An 18,967-nucleotide genomic window follows, 5' to 3' on the forward strand; every position below is an offset into this window, starting at 1 on the left:
GATTCTGGTTTCACTTGGGAAGATGGAAGTTTGACTGTTTATATCACAACTGCTAGAGATAAATATTGGTCAGTGATTTTACACGAGTTTGGGGTGATCAATTGACTGTCATGTAAAATCAATAACTTCTTATGAGCTACTTAATAAATATTTTATAGCTTTTGTCTTAGTGTCAGATCTTTCTTACCTGACTCATGTGAGTGGTCCTGTGAACATTAGCACACTACTCACATGAGAACGGTCAACTGGATTTGGCCCTTAAAAATTTGATACAGCTCATAATTTGTCTTGAATCTACAGTAACAAGTTTAATGCTTGCTTCTGTGCCTCAGTTGCTAATAACAATACAAGCACTAGTGCAGAGCAGAATATGGTACTGGGAATATCTAGGTCCTCTCCACACTAGTACTTGCATCAGTGCTAGTACTGATGTAGCTGCAGTGGTTCTGAGAGCCAGGCCTAAGTTTGTAAGTGTAGATGCAGCCGTTACAAAATCTTCCTGAGGGTTCTGCTCCAGCAGGTAAGTAAGATGTTCATAATCCTTGGGAAGTATTTCCAGCTGATTGGATTTTTATATTCCAAATACACAGTGTAACCTCATTTTGTGGTGTGGGAAGAATCCTTAAAATACATAATCCAGGTTTTCCTCCCAAGTGGTGGAGTGAAGAGAGGCTTCTGTCCAATAGGTTTGGTATGGAGATATGGAAGCATGCATTTTAGGGGCTCTGTTAGTTATACTCTGGGCCTAGTGCAGTCATTTAATCTGGGCAAAGTGGGTAAAAATGCTACTAAAAACCTGAAGAATGGGAGCATTTTGTACCAACTTTTCACTGGCGTGAATGACTGCACAGTGTGCAGGCCAACAGAGAACTGATTCTAGGTCTTCAAGTGAGATAGAGGTGGGAAAGGGATGCATTGGAATTGTGGAGTAGTGAGTGAAAGTGTGATGTGGACTTCCACCCTTCAGAGCTTTGGGAAAAACCTTGCAAGCTGTCCAAGTACTTCCCCAGAGGAAGGAATTGCAGATGATCACCACAAAGAAAACATGTTTTAATAATCTTTTAAGGTGAGAAATATTAATTTTTTTAAATGAAAAGGCAGCTTTGAAATAACTTTTTGTCTGGAAGTAAATCTGGAGATGTTCTGTCATATCCCCAAAAAGGAGCTGGGATTTCTGTACATAGCCACATGCAGAGTTTCTGCAAACTCAGCATACATGCCGTGCAGAAAATGTGAACTCTTTGCAATGGGAACAGCTGCTGATGTTGGAGGGGAAGGTTCTAGATATCAGTGACAAGCTTTTAAATGCCAGCTGACCTCATGCTTATTGCTCTGTACAAAGAACCATTCTCTCTTCCCATAAATACTAGAACAGCCTATTTTTTGGCTCTTCTGGTTTGCATCCACTTCAGCATGTATAAGATTTAGACGTGTATCGTTTCTTCAAATAGCCGAAGACTCTAGAGTGTCCCACAGACAGTTTTTTTTAAGTCCATTTTAAAAAAAGCCCTCTCAATCATCAGAAATTGTAGATCTGTTTGAATAGTGGGAAATTTGCCCAGATTACATTCCCCCCACTCCCCAGCATTTGCCAAACAGTTTTGGAACATGGATTTTTTCTTTTCATTCTAGGTACACAGCATACATAGACACCACAGTGGATGGTTGCTTTTCCCTTGTGTTAGGAACATCTGTAGCTAGTGGTAATCTTGGTTACTGTCAGCATTCAATTGAGAATCTTAACTTCTCATTAACCAGTTGGCTAATAGTTATAGACGAGGCACTGGGAGTCAGAGCTCCTAGGTTCTATTTCTAGATCTGTCAGTAGCATTCCTTGGCCAAATCACTTCACCTTTCTGTGCCCCAGATTTTCCATTGTAAAATGGGGATGATCATTCTTACTACAACTGGGTGAATTATTTACTCACAACAACAATTTATTGGACCAATTAGTCCCTTTTTCCCACTCATGCAAAAACCAGTGAAGATTTTGTCTGAACAAATTGCAGTTTCTGGGACTCTCCATAAACTGAGAACTGTGAGTTGTGTGCAGGGGCGGCTCTACAAATTTTTGGCCCCAAAGCAAATGCCCGCCCGGAGCGCCCGGGTCGCGAGGCAGCGGACTGCCGCGGGCATGACTGGAGGGAGGGGTCTGGCTGCGCCAGCTCTGCTCTGCGGCGGCGCGCGGGCGCGGGGCGCTGGTCGCGGGCCCGGCGGCGGCCCGCGCCATGCAGAGGGCGGGAGGTCCAGAGCCGCGCGACCAGCAGCCGGGTCGCGCAGTCCGTCCTGCGGTCGTCCGCCCGTCCATTGGACCTCCATTGGACCTCCAACAGGCGCAGGTCCCGGCCCCCCCCCTGCCTGCCCTGGGCCCCCTGCCGCTGGGTTGCTTGCCCCCTCTGCTCTAGAGCTCTCTAGGGTTGTGTGTGATTGGCCACTGTGGAGGAATATGAAGTTTCCATTTTCTGAGTGGATGTTTTAAACAGAATACTTTTGTTCGTCTGTGCATACAGGGATGCAGGTAGGTAACATCATATTTCCAGACAGTCACAAGGATGAACACAAACTAATTTTAAGAGAAAATAAGTTTAAAAAGGGCAGTAGTATGATCAATCTGAATGGTTAATCACAAGTTGCAAATGTGTTTTCCCCATTGCTTGGCCAACTTTATCACTTCCACCCACAGGGATGGGAGTGAGAAGTAATGACTCTTTTTGTGAAGAATTTGAAGATCATTGGAAGAGAGATGCTATAATAATGCACATGGTTATCTCTACCGTGAGAGGAGGCACCAGGTCATGAAGTTGCATTGTCCCTGGTGCCCTTTCTTCTCCATCCTCCACTGGATTTTAGTCACAAGAGGGGAAATATTCCTTACCTAAAAGTGTCTTGAAAATACCCTTTACTTTCCCTTTCCCATCCATGCTCTTGAGACACCAAACTCTACCTCTGTATAAATGATGTCAACAGCTGAAATGAATGAGGAGAAACTGAAAGCTTCCCCACATGACAGTATGTATCATGTATGTATCATTGTAGTCATGTTGGCCCCAGACAAGGTGGATATTGCCTTTAGAATGGAGCAGAACGTGGGCAACATGGAACAGACCCAGAAGCACTGCAGGGGAGGAGGCAGAGAATCAGAAAAGGGAGATAGAAAGATTGCAAAGGAAAAAATGGTCTACCTGCTATGGATAGGCCCACTTTGTGTCTTCTGAGCTTCTCTGCGTGGCCCTACCTAATACATAGCTTGGGCTTCCCTTTAAGCTAGAAAAATGCCACCCTGGAGAGGGTATGTGGGAAAACATGGCTTAAAATTATGAGGGGTGAGATTTTGTGAACTCACAGTTGTTTTTCAAGGTCCCAGTTCAGCAAGATACTTCAGTACATGCCTAAGTAACTGAGTCATAGGTACCAACTCTGTGCGTGCTCCAGGGCTGGTGCACCCATAGAAAAAAATTTATTGGGTACTTAGCACCCATTGGCAGCCAGTCCATCTCCCCCTCCTTCCTAGTGCCACCCACCAGTAGCCCTGCCAATCAACACCCTCCCTCCCAGAGCCTCCTGCCTGCCACGATCAGCTTCCCTGGGAAGAGGCGAGGCGGGGGGTAGAGCGGGGACAGAAAGAGATGGGGCAGGGGTGGGGGCTTAGGAAAACAGGTTGAGTGGGGGCGGGGCCTGGGGCAGAGTGGCGGGTCGAACACCCCCAGGCCCAGAGGAAGCTGGCTTGTGAACTGAGTAGTCTCACTGAAGTCAGTGGATGAAGTCCTGGCCCTGTTCAAGTCCACTCAGAGGGTTAACGTTAAGCACGTGCTGAAGGTATCTTGCTGAAAAGGGGCTTAAGTTGCAAAACCTCAGAGTCTGAGTTGAGCCCAGGTCCAAGACCTTTCAGTGAATAATGGGATAATGGAAATGAGTTCAGACTCTGGAAAACTTATCCTGTTAACAGGATCTGTGAGTCTCTCTCTTTTTTTTTTAATTTGCCCCTCTCACATGTCCCTTCTCCAATGTAAACTTTGGAGGCATTTAGCTGTCACTTGAATGGTTGGTTGGTTGTGTTTTATTTATGCAATCTTTGTCCATCGAGTTTGGCTGGAGAGTTCTTATCAGACGATGGCTCTTTTGGAGGCCATGATGTCCACTGTATTCGCACATTCCACGGGTGTTTTTTTAAAACTGAGCATGATGATTGTGGCTTGGCTCTAAGGGACCTTGTAGGTCACTGGCTGGGAATGAAGAAAAGAAATACAGTCCCTGGTAACGTCCTTTCTATTTTTAAATACTTTGGTACTATCAGGATGGGGGGACCATATATGAACCTATGTAGATTGATGTTGGCAAGAGTTGTGGGTGCTCAGCAACTGTGAAGCCCAGCCAAGGTCACCTGTGACTTGTAGGTGTGCACCTGAGGATCCTGCTAGTGTGCATGGACCACTCAAGTGATTTGCATCTGCATCAATTCACATGCCCTGTTGGAATGAAGTCATCCTGCCCAAAATGCACCATAAGTGAGTGTATGAAATTGGGAGGTAGTGAAGGGATATGTGAGATGAGTCAGGGAGGCCTGTCCACCTGCAGCATGTGCTTCAAGGACCCTCCTCCCATGATCTCTTTGAATTCCTAAGTAATGTCTCTCATGCTGGTGAAGGCAGAAAAGACTTCAGGTGCTACTGCTGGGCTCTCCATGCCTTGCGGGGGATGCAGTGAAACATTCAGATGGGGAGATGTATGAAGCATAAGGTTTGGGCTGGTCCCCTGAGTTTCCAAAGAAACATCCCTTCCCAGAGCTGTTGTGTTTAATGTGTTTCCCCTGGGACTCTCTGTCTGACCCACTTTAATTTGGGAAGCAGAATCCAGGTCCTGGACCATTTGTCACTATCTTCTCATAATCACAGCAGAGGGAGGGAGACTGGTGCCCAGTTAACCTAGGCTGATCGCTTCTTCCCAGCCTGCTGTGGGAATGGGCCTGATGAGAGGTGAGATCATATCTGCAGTGTTTGGCGGGTGGGACAAAGGAAGGGTTGATCCATGTTTTACAGATGTGGGAATTGAGCTCCAGACAGATGAAGTACCGTATGCAGGGTTACACAAGGCATCTGTGGCAGAGCAGGGAATTGAACCCAGGTCTCCTGGGCTGCTGTTACTCAATGTTGCTTTTATTTTCTTAAAATCTCTCTAGAGAAGCATTTATTGGAAAGGGAAAATAATTCTAAAAATTCCATGAGTTTCTCCCCCTCATCTCAGCTCCTCCTCCTCCTCCAGCTCCCCCCCAGCCCTGTGCTCTAAATAAGTTTTTAGAAGAAGCACAAAATGTGGCAGAAGATTTGACCTTAACCCTTTCCGTGCCAAACAACGGGCTACTGAGGAGCAAAGGGACAAATGCTGTGCCTGGAAAATGAGCTGTCTGATGTATACAGGAACCACATCATTCGGAGCCAAGAAAGTCTTTGGAAGAACTCTTTGTAGAAATGTAGGGCTGGAAGGGACTTCAAGAGGCAGGACCAAGTAAACCTAGACCATCCCTGACAGTTGTTTGTCCAGCCTGTTCTTAAAAACCTCCAGTGATAGGGATTCCACAGCCTCCTTTGGAAGCCTATTCTAGTGCTTAATTATCCTTGGAGTTAGAAAGTTTTTCCTAATATCTAACCTAAATCTCCCAGGGTGGTGTCATGTGCAGATTTTATAAGTATACTCTTCACTCCATTATCCAGGTTGTTAATGAAAATGTTGAATAGTACCAGACGTAGGACAGACCTTTGCTGAATCTCACTAGATACATCCTCCCAAGCTGATAGCGAGCCGTTGATAACTACTGCCTGTGTATAGTCTTTCAATCAATTATGCACTCATCTTATAATAACTTCATCTGGATCATATTCTCTTAGTTTGCTCATGAGAATGCCATGTGGGACTGTGTCAAAAGCCTCAAAAGACTCTTGCATTTTCTTTTCACTTACTGTATCCTTCCCTAGCCTGTAGGGTGTCAAAATTCCTCTTAGTGCACATTTCTTGATAGACTTTTTTGAATACAGATGTGGTAGAAATACTTACACAGGCTTTGCCACCAGAAGGACAGCCCTTATCACTCACTCTTGGTAAAACTTGACATTAAGGCCAACCGCTCTATTCTTACCCATGGGAATACAGTTCCATGAGTTCTCCACACTCTTCATTAAACCTTTCTTTCTCCCCTAAATCCTGTCTACCTGCACTTGTCCTGCTTTTGTAGTCCATCCTAGGAGTGCTTAGTTTAAAATCTACATAAGACTAAAGTAATTTAAACCTGCGTGTAACTGGAATTATTTTTTACCATTTTATTAATCTTATCTGTGCACTGTAATATAACACCTATCATGGGCTGTACTGCAAATTGCTAAATAAGTTATTTTAAAACAATGTTTCCTAACGAAACCTGTTCCTATGGTACCATTCCTTTTAAATCAGAAATGTCCAATTTTTTCCCATATAATATAGTTTCCATCCCAAACATAAAATAATTAAAATGAATGGTTCCTTTTAAACCTCAAAAAATGAACAGCTGAGATTTTTGTAGCTCTAATTGGGCAGTCAATTCTTCCATAAGGTACCTCTGTGCACAATGCCTTTCTCCAGATGATTCTTGCCTCTGAGCTTCGCCTCTGCAGGTCTTGAGGCAATGAATATTATGGCTTAAAAGGCCTAAAGATGTTTCTTGGAATGGAACCAGAAACAACTTTAAGTACATGCAGCCATTTTGAAATTGATAAGTTCTAAGAAGTCAGCACTATTAAAAAAAAAAATTCAGACTAGTTTTTAAATTACCAAACACGTTGTGGCTTTTCTTTCCTTCACCCTACTCACTGCACCATCTGGAGATTTACCTAAGAGTTCACCAGGGACCCTGTTAGAGCTAGTAAATTACAGTAGGTCACCTGGAATCATAAGTGTAGACTCCCCAGTGACCAGGGTTTATTATTGATTGATTGATTATTAATTATTTGTATCATTGGTGTACCTGGAGCTCCCATTGTGCTGGGCACTGTGCAGGCGCACAATAAAGCAGAGTCCCTGGCTTAGAGGGTTTACAATCTAAATAGACAAATGGAAGGGAAAAAGAGGGAATGTGACTTCTCCAAGGTCACAGAGCAGGTCATTGCCCAGGTAGGGATAGAACCAAGATCTCTCAACTCCCAGTCCAGGGTCCTAGTCATCGTGTCCTCCCTTGCCAATACTGCGTTTGATATCGATTGGCCTGGTCTTTTGTGTCATTTACGCCACCTCCTGCATCATTTTCTCCACTCCCTGCATCAAGCTGCAAAGGTTATATTAAAGGAGGTGTGGGAAAATTCTTAAAAAAAAAAAACTAGAATCTCATATATTTGAGGTTTTTCATTTTGTGTGTGAAAATAGGGTTGGTTTGTTTATTTATGATCAAAAATAGAAATTGCCTGTGCTGGGGTGTCTGCTCCTCATAAGGCCTGTCTAGTGCAAAGGGCCAAAGGTGACAGTTGGCACCTGGAGGAGGGTCAGGGCTGATGAAGCCGGCTGGGGGAGGCACAAAGAGAGGCAGTTGGTGGTAAGGGGTGGTGTGGTGGTAAGGTTTGCAGTTATTCTCTGGGTTTAGCGAGGGAAAGGAGAAAACCCAGCGCCTGGAGCCTGGCCCTGAGGGAATGGCTTGCCCACAGAAAGATATAGAAGGAGCCTTGTAGAGGCAAAGTCGGAAGCAGCTCAGGGACGTAGCAGCAAAGGTTGAGAGAGAGCAGACCTTGGCTACTGGTTGTAGGGTCCCTGGGCTGGAACCTAGAGCAGTGGACAGGCCTGAGTTCCCCTACCAGGCGCTGGGGAAGTAGACAGACTGGGCAGTGGAGTAGAAGACTGCTGGGACAGTCATCCAATGGGATTTCGATACCCTGGAAGGGGATGACTATAGTGACCTGGATGTAAGACCAAGACATGAAGAGGGAGCACCCTGAGTCTCGGAAGAGAGAAAGACAAACAACAGGACAAGTGACTGAAGGAGGGGGTGCCAGGGGAGTGGTGAGCTAATCCTCAGGTGAGCCGCAAAGAGGTGTGCCAGCGGTGAGTAGTGAAACCCATAATACTGCCCCCCCCCACCTTTGTGGCTTTTTTCCATTTTTCAATCCAGGTTTTGTAGTTGAGGGGTTCACAAAAGAAATACAAGTGCAAAAACGAAACTAAGAAACTCACTTGCCTCCTGCTAAAAATACCCGCCCCAGGTTAGCAGATACAAATCAACCCTGGCTGGATCAATCCTATTGAAAAGAAAATGTACATTTACACCCAAATTACTCCATTGTGTTGGCACGTTATTGATTGGGGGGGTGGGGGAATCGAGTTACATGGTTACCCAGCAAGAGTTCGAGGAGCATGTGTGTGGTAGGGAGGGCAAGTAGGAAGACCAAGACCATGACCTGGGGACTAAACCACAATCCAATTTTGTTTTTCCCTTTTAACTAGTTTACTTCTCCATGGTCTAATTTAGCCAAAGGAGCTAAAATATTTTGTTGCACTAGTGAAATGGCGAATTAGAATAATAGAATTATATAATATCAGGGTTGGAAGAGACCTCAGGAGGTATCTAGTCCAATCCCCTGCTCAAAGCAGGACCAACACCAACTAAATCATCCCAGCCAGGGCTTTGTCAAGCTGGGCCTTAAAAACCTCTAAGGATGGAGATTCCACCACCTCCCTAGGGAACCCATTCCAGTGCTTCACCACCCTCCTAGTGAAATAGTGTTTCCTAATATCCAACCTAGACCTCCCCCACTGCAACTTGAGATCATTGCTTCTTGTTCTGTCATCTGCCACCACTGAGAACAGCCGAGCTTCATCCTCTTTGGAACCCCCCTTCAGGTAGTTGAAGGCTGCTATCAAATCCCCCCTCACTCTTCTCTTCTGCAGACTAAAGAAGCCCAGTTCCCTCAGCCTCTCCTTGTAAGTCATGTACCACAGCCCCCTAATCATTTTTGTTGCCCTTCGCTAGACTCTCTCAACATCCCTTCTGTAGTGGGGGGACCAAAACTGGACATAATACTCCAGGTATGGCCTCACCAGTGCCGAATAGAAGAGAATAATCACTTCCCTCAATCTGCTGGCAATGCTCCTACTAATACAGCCCAATATGCCGTTGGCCTTCTTGGTAACAAGGGCACACTGCTGACTCATATCCAGCTTCTTGTCCACTGTAATCCCCAAGTCCTTTTCTGCAGAACTGCTGCTTAGCCAGTTGGTCCCCAGCCTGTAGTGGTGCATGGGATTCTTCCTTCCTAAGTGCAGGACTCTGCACTTGTCCTTGTTGAACCTCATCAGATTTCTTCTGGCCCAATCCTCCAATTTGTCTAGGTCACTCTGGATCCTATCCCTACCCTCCAGACTATCTACCTCTCCCCCCAGTTTAGTGTCATCTGCGAACTTGCTGAGGGTGCAATTCATCCCATCATCCAGATCATTAATAATTCCTTAAGAGAAATTCTTGCTGGGAAACATCATCTGTCTTGGCAGAGGGCTCTTGTGGATTCTGTTGTGTTGGGCTCCGTGAGGCTAAGGGCTGGGCCAAAGGGTGGGTTAAATACTGAAGAGAGTGTGTTTCGGGGGTTTTACGCAGTTTATAGGCCTTGTGCTGGCCATTCTAATGCATGGGTTCTGCTACATTTGGTCTGTAATATACCATAAGAAATCTTTCCGGATGCTGTAAGAGGATATGGTGCATTAGAATTTAAACTTTTCAGTGCATACAGGCTAGGGTGACCAGATGACAAACATGAAATATCGGGGGGGGAGCAAAAAAAAAAAAAAAGCCGGAGCGCCAGCTCCCCCATCCCCTCGCTCCTGGGCCCAGCCTGGACTCCGAGCTGTGCAGCCGAGCCACGCTCCGGGCCCCTCTTGCAGCTCCCGGCCCAGCCGCTCCTGGGCTTCATTGCACCAGCCCCACAGCAGAGGCTGCTCCACTCTGTCCCGCCCGGGACACTCGCCCCGGGCAGCCCCGCTCCGGCTGCAGGGAGCTTGGGGACCCCCCCCCCGGGCAGGGGGCGAACCAGGCAGCCGGGCCCGGCCCCTCCTGGCAGGAGCGTGTCCGCCCCACACGTGTCTCCACCCAGGCCTTGCCTGCTCCGCACTGCCCTGCAGGCTGCAGGGCTGGAGCAGCCTCCGTGCTGCGCTCCCAGCCCTGGCCATGGCCCGTGTGAAAGCCTGGGAGGGAGGAGGAATGCCGCGTGCTTGGGGAAGAGGCGGCGCCAGGGCGGGGAGTTGGGGAGGGATCCAATGGGGCAGTGAGGGGCGGGGTTGGGGCGGGTCCAGGGCAGGGATTTGGGGAGGGGTCCAGTGGGGGATGGTCGGGGGAAGTGGGGGGTGAAAGCCCCTCCGGGCTCCGTCTATGCACCGGATCGGAGGGCAAAATTGCTTGTTTGTCCCGTGTCCCGACCGAACATCGGTCGGGACGCGGGACAAACAAGCAAATATCGGGACAGTCCCGATAAAATCGGGACGTCTGGTCACCCTAATACAGGCTGTTCCCTTCCTTTCACTTGAGTGGGAGGGGCCAGTGTGTTTTGCTATTAAAGGACCAGTGTTCTACACTCACCTCTCCAGTTGTACACACGTGAGTCTCACAGAGATGGTTTGTATGTGGTCTGCAGCCCATAGATATATTTTACATTCTTTGTGTTTCATTGTCCACTTTTCAGGTGATGGGTTATCCTAGATTGTTCCCCGTTAGAATGCTGTGTACATTTGAATCATGACTGACAATAAACACTCTTAAAGGAGAGGCTAGAACAAAACCACCATGGACCTGAACATCCGAATTCTGCAGCTTGGGCTCCTTACCAGTGGTTAAAAATGTTCATCTGTTTAACCTGGCTCCAAGGACACTTGACAAGGAACGATAGCTGTACTTTCCTGGGTGCATTGCAAGGTGGTCTGAGGCCAAGGGGCAGGGGCCATGTGGTTCATCTGGGAGAGAAATCTACTTAATCCAAGAATCCTGAGAGGATTGCTGAAGAATCTTAACTTTGCTTTAGGCAGGTTTAAATGAAACAAACAAACTGTCCCTTCTTGTGACAGAGACAGTGTAAACTGGTGCACTGTTACTTTCCTGAGCTGGAAGAACAATCTGGTAAGTGATGCACGCTGCGGGATCGTAGATCCAGATTTGGCTAAGGCTGAGCTTGAGTTAAATTGTACAACCCTGTTTTATGTGGTCCCCACATGTTGCTTGATTAACAATCTCCTGGAAACGTTTCCCTCTTCTTTCTTCCCCTGGATTGTACTGTGCTTCCTTCTAGGCTGTAATTTCTAGCTTGTATTTGGCTTGCACCGTCAAGTACAACTCACTGTTGGTACAGTGAACAGCACAGCCTATTAACCAATAATGCTAAACCCAAGTGCCTTTACGTTGTTTTTCTCTCTATTCTTTATCTGCTGCCACCCAGCTTAATTATGAGACAGAAGGAAATTTAAATGGTTTGGAAATAATCTCCCTCAGTCAGGAGTGTGTGCATCTAAGGTAAATTTAGCATTTAGTATCGGTCACTGTCAGAGATGAAATACTGGATTAGATGGGTTTTTGGTCGGATTTGATACAGTGATTCCTATGTTAGTCATACTGATCCATTGTAGACCTTACATTTTCTCTCTCTCACTGGAGTTGTATCCATTCACAAACATCCTTAATGTCCTTTCCTTCAGTCTGTTGTTCATCTGTTTCAATAATTTTGTCTCCTTTCACTACTGCACCATACTTTCTGGAGTCTGACTTTGTGACTCAATCACTCACACTGTGGCCTCAAATGACATTGAAATCCAATAAATTATGATCCACTTGCTTTTTTTTCTCCCCTCCCTCCACTTCCACTTATCTACCAAGGCAATAACATCTTAAAAGAATATTAGGAAGGATGTGGCGTGTGATCCTCTGCTTGGCGAGTCCCTGCGGACTGCTCCTCACTTAATTATACATTTCTGAATGTGTTGTAATCTTGTTCCCAATCAGTGCTTCCAATATCTTCCCCCCACAACTGAGGTCAGACTAGCAGCTTCTCTTTTGAAGTTGGCAAGATCCTCCCTTTCTTCGTTGTTAATTATTGGAGCTTTCTAGTTTTCTGTGTAAATCTTACCCTTATGGCTTTCCTCTGTCCTACTTCCTGCAGGATTTGAGTATACAATTCCCCTAGGCCTGGAGCCCTGTCAACTGTGAATAGTCTGAACTGCTGCCTCACCTGCTCCAGGACAATGGGGAAGAACCTCTCCAACATCTTGGCAGCTCATAATTGTCACTGCCCACACAGATTCCCAATGTAGGTGTGAACAAGTCTGTTTAGACCGGAGAGTTTTTGTTGTATTTGGGGGGAGGGTCTTTGTGCTAGTGTATCAGAGTAAAATTGTTCACATATGCTGGGCCTTACCCAACTCCTGCTGAAGCCAATGATAATCTTGTCAACATACAGAAGTTGGACTGGTTTAACTCTCTTATTTTAGTGGTTGCCACATGTGTGCACACACTCCTTCATTGATGGCTCTCTGGACTTTGAACTCATAACTGCAGCACCTCTGAATCATCTGGAGTTAAAGTAGGTTAGTGGCAGTTTGAATACTTCCTATTTCCAATTTAACTGATCCAGTGCAAGTAATCCTTCCACTGCTGTCTTAAAGTGCACCAGTCACTCCAGAATTGACCTGTCTGTTCACCTTTCTGAGCTTCACCTCTTCAGGGTCATTTGGGCTGGAAGTCACCCACCACCTCATAGCACTGGAGAAGCCCTGAGGACCTATGTGCCAGCCACTTTTATAGTGAGCAGATGCCACTACTCAGACAATACAGAAACTCATTACAAACCCAATAACGCATTGAGACATAGTACGTCTGGAATAATGAGCAAAGCATTGGGAGTTAGGAATTCCTAAGTTCTAATCCTGGATCTGCAATGGACTTGCGGTATAGCTTTGGGCAGTAACTTTACCTCTCTGTGCTTCACCTTTTTTCCCCATCTGTAAAATTGATAATAATTCTTTTCCCTCAAAGGGAAAGAAGGAGTATTTTAATAAGGTGGAGAAAATAAAATATCCCTTCAAAAAAGGCACCCAATGGCCAGTGATGCTCCATAGTCTCTCTCTTCTGTGAGCTTTCAGGCCAAACTGTAGCCTTCCATTTGCAGATAACGTGTAGTGGTTTCTTCTTCACTTTGCTGACCCGCCTTTAAAGGGGATGTTGTCTGGTTAAAGTGTGTGTGTGTGTGTGTGTGTGAGAGAGAGAGAGAAATCCATATTGCTCCTTAGATTACTCAGACTGAACATTTAAAAAAAAAATCTAGGCTGGGGTGAACAAACTTAAGGGCCACATCTGGGAATAGAAATTGTATGGTGGGCCATGAATGCTCACAAAATTGGGGGTGAGGGCTCTGGTTGGGGGTGCGGGTTCCAGGGTGGGGCCAGAAATGAGGAGTTCAGTGTGCGGGAGGGGGTTCCAGGCTGGGGATGCGGGCTCTGGAGTGGGGCTGGGGATGAGGGGTTTGGGGTGCAGGAGGGTTGAGGGATTTGGAGGGAGAGAAGGGGATCAGGGCTGGGGCAGTGGGTTGGGGCACAGGGAGAAGCTCAAGGGTGCAGGCTCCAGGTGGCGCTTACCTCAAGCAGCTCCCAGAAGCAGCTGCCATATCCCCGCTATGGCTCCTACGCGGAGCCATGGCCAGGTGGCTCTGCGCACTGCCTGGTCCGCAGGCGCCGCCCCTGCAGTTCCCATTGGCCGCGGTTCCCAGCCAATGGGAGCTGTGGAGGCGGCACTTGGGGTGGGGACAGCATCCAGAGCGGAGCCCCAGGCAGCCCCTATACGTAGGCATTATAGTGGGGCCCCCAACCCTGTTCCCTGGTTGGAGTGGCGGAGCAGGACCATGCTGCTGCTTCCGGGAGCCGCATGGAGTGGCCCCATACCCCGCTCCCCAGCGGGAGCTCGAGGGCCAGCTTAAAATGACTTGTGGGCCGTTGTTTGCCCACCCCGATCTAGGCCCAGATCTACAGCAATAGTCAGTGAGTACTCGGCACATCTGTGGAGGGAGAAAGCAGGCACTACACTGCTGTGTGGAGACTCAACATGGATCCTGTTGAGTCCACTGGCTTTTCTGTAATTGGGCTCGTTAACGGGCCCTCTGGGGGAAGGGGCTGTTGCGTTCAGTGTATCCCATGTGAATGTTACATTGCAGATACCTTTGTAAAGCAACCTTGTCTAGATATGAAGGCATGAAGGCTTCCTGCAGGTTGGACAGCTCCAACAGTTCAGCCTTTTTTTTTTTTTATCGTGGTGGTGGTGGGGAATTGTATGGCTCTTGTGCTGCACGGAGAGCTCTGGTGATGGGAATCCTCCATGCCCAGAAGAGTGGTAGCATGGGCAGTGGCACTAAAAGGTTCTCTCTGCCGCGTGGCCGGCACGCGGGAACTTAGGCCCAGCAGAACCGCCATCTTCTCATAGCCCTGTTTCCTTGGCTTCTCTGCTGAGGTGTTAACAAGAGGGGCAGTTGGGGTTTATCTGTTTATCATAACTCATTACCACAGGTGACCCCCCCCCTTGTGTGTGTTTAATCAGAAATTCCCCCTTCTATATATACTGCTCGTTCTGTAAGCCTTTTAGCTGTAGAGTTGGTTCCTTCCTAGCTGATTGTGCAAGAGAGGCTTTCTTGAGTGGCCAATAGCTAATTTTGAATTGAGTAAAACAAGGGTCCCTGAGTCCTGACAGTTCTTGCTTGGTGCTGGCTGTAATCACATTGCTGCCTTTTAACGTGTCACTCTTGCTCTGTCCGCTGTTGTGATGAAAGGGGCCAGCAATGTAGCTCCTGAATGTTCTCACCCACATTCACTGGACTGATGGGCAGTGCATCTTCAGTAGTTGTCATGAGAGATTTTTTTCCCCTTTACAGGGGAGGGGCGTGCTTTATATACTTGGATGTGCCTGGACTGTAATTTTTTATAGCTTCTGTAATTGTCAAGTCAACTGTTGGGCTTTGTTCAAGGGAGCAGAGCTTGGGGAATAAGGTATTCACAACTCCAGGTGGGACAAGGGGGGGCCCTACGCATGGAGGGACAGGGGAGTGTCTGTCTGATGAGGGCGGCCACGTGTACTCTCTGGTGTGGGCATTGCGGGGGGGAAGGATCGGTTTGACTAGGGAGGTGGTGCAGGTTCTCTCTCTCTGGTGGGATGCAGGGTCTGTCTGATGAGGGAGGTCACAAAGGCTCTCCTAGGTTGATGAAATGGGTGATTTATATTTTGGGAGGTGAGGTCTGAGTAGGAAAAGCCTGTTTTGCCCAGTGGATATTTACTTACCTAGTTTATTACACAGCTTGTATAAGAGCAAGGAGAGAAACCCTGCCTGGCACTTCCCTATACATTTTTACATTTCTAACTGGGGAGGAGGAGGTAATGGAAATACACGGTCATGGCTCAGGTGTGTGCAGCATTATGCAGTATGCTCAGCGCTCTCGGGGAGCAGCATGCACGTCTGTGCTGGACACCTGGCTCTGCTCAGTTCAGCCAGGGTTGAGCTTCAGGATATTTTTTTTTCTGCTTATGCCACTTTTTCCTTCTCCTTTGCAGATGATGAAGTGTGCTCTTGCCACAAACTGATGCAGGGTGGCAATGTAATCAGCAGAATTGGGAGAGAGTCACAGATCTATGAAGCCCTGTGTCTGCCATATTTGAGATGAAGGATAGTCTTAGGTTAAGGTGCTGAACTAGGACTTGAGGTCTGGGTTCAGCTCTGGCTCTGCTACTGACTTCCTGTATGACCTTGGGCAAGTCACTTAACATCTCTGGGCCTTGGTCCCCCCCCACCCCTTCATAAGGTGGGGATAGTAATATTTATTTTCTCCCACTCTGTCTGTCTTGGCTGTTTCGATTTGTAAACTCTTGGGGCCAGGGACTCTCTCTTCTGTTTATACAGTGCTTGGCACAAGGGGCTCTGATCTTTGTTCAGCCTCTAGATGGTACCATAAAACCAACAATAATGATACTCTTGCATGAGTGGGGGACTTCTTAAACACTAATCTTCTTACAAACACCAGAAAATGTAATTCTTGTGTGACTTTTAAATTCTTGCCCTGAAAGTTGTCCTGTTTTTTCCTGTACATATGTTTCATACTTTGATATTTCATGCATTAACTCTCTCTCTCTCTTTCTCTTTCTCTGCAGACCTTTGTAGTACTAAACAGAGGGAAAACACTCTTCCGATTTAGTGCCACACCTGCCTTGTACATTTTAACTCCTTTTAATCTGCTTAGGAGAATAGCTATTAAAATTTTGATACATTCATATCCTTTTTTATTAATAATTGACTGTTGTGCTGCTGCTGTTTTACTGCTCGAAAAAATCAATAACTTGTCTTACTACTTGGTTCAAAACTTATTTGTGTAGTACACAGTCAACACTCGGCGAGGTCAGTGAAGGGGATCTCAATGGATTGGGCTCCAAGTTTATACATTAGTAATTATTTTGTTTATGAATAAGTAATTATAGTTCCTATAGGCCTGGCATATCCAGTAACATTTCATTTACAAAGATCCACACTACACTGTGTGTATATGCACATCCATTCTTCCAGTACCCAAGAACCAGTAAATACGGGAACAGAAATAGTCTACGGCTATGCTCCACGAGAGAAGTAAAGGTTTATGTAGCTGGTGAAACCATTAAACAAACTATGAGCCAGAGATGCAGCCAATGGTGCTTTACTTAGAGATGAATAGGAACATAATTATAAGTCTGTTGGTGTCTCTCAAACCTTCCTCTATGGGCAGGTTTATTCCAAAATGATCCACTTTCTCTGAAGCATCTGATGCTTGTGTTGTAAGAGAGAAGTTACTGGATGAGATGGGTCTATCCAGTCTGGCAAATCATAGTTTTCTACTCTGCAAAGTGACTGTAAAATAGACCTTGAGGAGTCCCAGGTCTGTGGTATCTCAAAAGCTTCCATATCAAATTGGCTTGGCTTACTGATAAAATGTGTGTTTTCCAGCTGCTAGTGCTGGAAACTTGATCTGTGAGTTGAACTGTGTTCTTTCTAGGTTATGTCTTGTTGCTTGTAAATGTAGCTCTCACAGATGGGCTAAGGTGCAATTGAGGGGTATGCATCTGACCATTTTGAAGCAAAGATTTTGCAGGTGAAACTGAAGCCTGATCCGAAGCTGATGAAAACACTTCCCAGTGGCTTTGGATCAGGCTCTTGGTTAACAATTCTGTTGATGCCTGAGTCAAAATAGAATCTATCTCCATCTGCTGCAGCTGTGTTGCTCCTGAATCACTCTTAACAGTAAAGAGTAATTAATACATGCTTCTTTTTGTCTTCAGACCCTCCATATATGACTCTGAATCCAAAAAAGGATCAGACTATTAGTAAGAAGGTGTCTGTTTGTTTACACATTTTCTTTTGATGGTATCTGCATTTTAAAAATATACAAAATGCATTTACATATAAATATAAAAGTATGTTCACATCTGGGAGGAATCAAACAAAAATCCTGTGACATTATAAATAATAAAACATATTACAAAAGAAATTATCAAATTTAAGTTTGTGTCTAAAATATTCCTATCTATCTATCTATCTATCTATCTAGGACTGGCAGTTTGGAAACAGAGAGAGAAAAGTTACGTTTCAGTTTGATGAAGCTGTAATCATAATTGTAACAATAAGCTATGCTTCATCTTGATTTCAGTTCCCTTGAATATAACACATGCATCTAGCACCAGGTAACCCTTTACTTTTAAGAAGAAATTATGTACGAAGGAATCTTTAGAAAATACAAGGCCTTGACATATTGACATTGCAAATGGAATTCTTGTGGTTATTTTTAGATTCTGTCCAGTAGGCTGTAAATCCTAGAAGGGTCCTGGTAAAATTATTACAGGGTAGGATTCTCAAAAATGCATCAGCATTTGAAATCAAGGCATAACTCTGTCCCCTCTGAAGACAATGGGAGTTTTACTGTTGACTTCAGTGGAAGCAGAATTAAGTTAATGCTGCCCATTTCTGAAAATCCCAGCCTGCGTGTATAAGGAGTTCATGTTACTTTTGGCAATTGGTCATTTCAGTGGATGTTAAAAGAGTGAGTTGCAAGTTGTCTGAACCAGATTATACAAGATGGGGTTTGAAAGGGGCAATCTCATGGTCTTTTAGTTTAAGAGCCATAGGGATCCCCCCCTCCATTTCTTGTTGTATGAAAACCATGTGCTGCCTATGAAAAAAACACCTTTCATTTTTTGAGTAACACATTTGAGACTTGTTCACTTTTTGCTCATGCAAGTGATCGCCCCTGCAAGAGTGAGCAATCATATCAGGGGACTCATACCAATGGATTGGACAGTTGGTCACTTGATGGCAGAAACTGGTGCAAGGTGGGCGCACCTGCCTCCTTCAGCTGAATGCACAAAATCGGGGGGGGGATGAAAATTTGTCTCCTAAGATGCTAGACTCTACCTGTCCCGTAGGATTCACTTTGCAGTTATGCATATCATATCAAATGCCCCCCATGTTTCATGCAGTTGGAAAAAACCCCACACTGAAATCCTAGCCAGGTTTCTGACTAACAAGTGATGTAATACGATGCTGCTCATTCATTTCATTTACCAGCAGATTGTGTTGCTATTCCTGGATGTAGATGAAATTGTCTGGGGGGATGTTTCACTTAAAGGATGAATGTAAATTGTTATGAAGTAGGAGGTAGGGACTCTGTTTTATTTACAGGAGTGTGTGGGTGAGTTTCTCTGGCCTGCAATGTGCAGGAGGTCCAACTAGATCAGGGGTGGCCAACCTGAGCCTGAGAAGGAGCCAGAATTTACCAATGTACATTGCCAAAGAGTCACAGAAATACATCAGCAGCCCCTACATCAGCACCTCCTTCCACTCCCAGAGACTCCAACCCCTCCCAGCCCTGCTGATCAGCGCCTCCCGCTCTCCCACCACACCTCCTGATCAGCTGTTTCGTGGCATGCAGG

General features: G+C 46.0%; 1 protein-coding gene across 1 annotated transcript in view; it reads left to right on the forward strand.

The window, feature by feature from the left end:
• The window catches only part of SCN8A (sodium voltage-gated channel alpha subunit 8), a 147,731-nt gene that overhangs the window by 54,152 nt on the left and 74,612 nt on the right, over positions 1-18,967 (forward strand). The window contains exon 5 of the mRNA XM_039514119.1: positions 16,166-16,284. Coding sequence (XP_039370053.1) covers positions 16,166-16,284 — 119 coding nt within the window. The remainder of the gene's footprint in view (positions 1-16,165; positions 16,285-18,967) is intronic.

This window comes from Mauremys reevesii, linkage group 25 (genome assembly GCF_016161935.1).
Source record: "Mauremys reevesii isolate NIE-2019 linkage group 25, ASM1616193v1, whole genome shotgun sequence".
Classification (NCBI taxonomy): domain Eukaryota; kingdom Metazoa; phylum Chordata; order Testudines; family Geoemydidae; genus Mauremys; species Mauremys reevesii.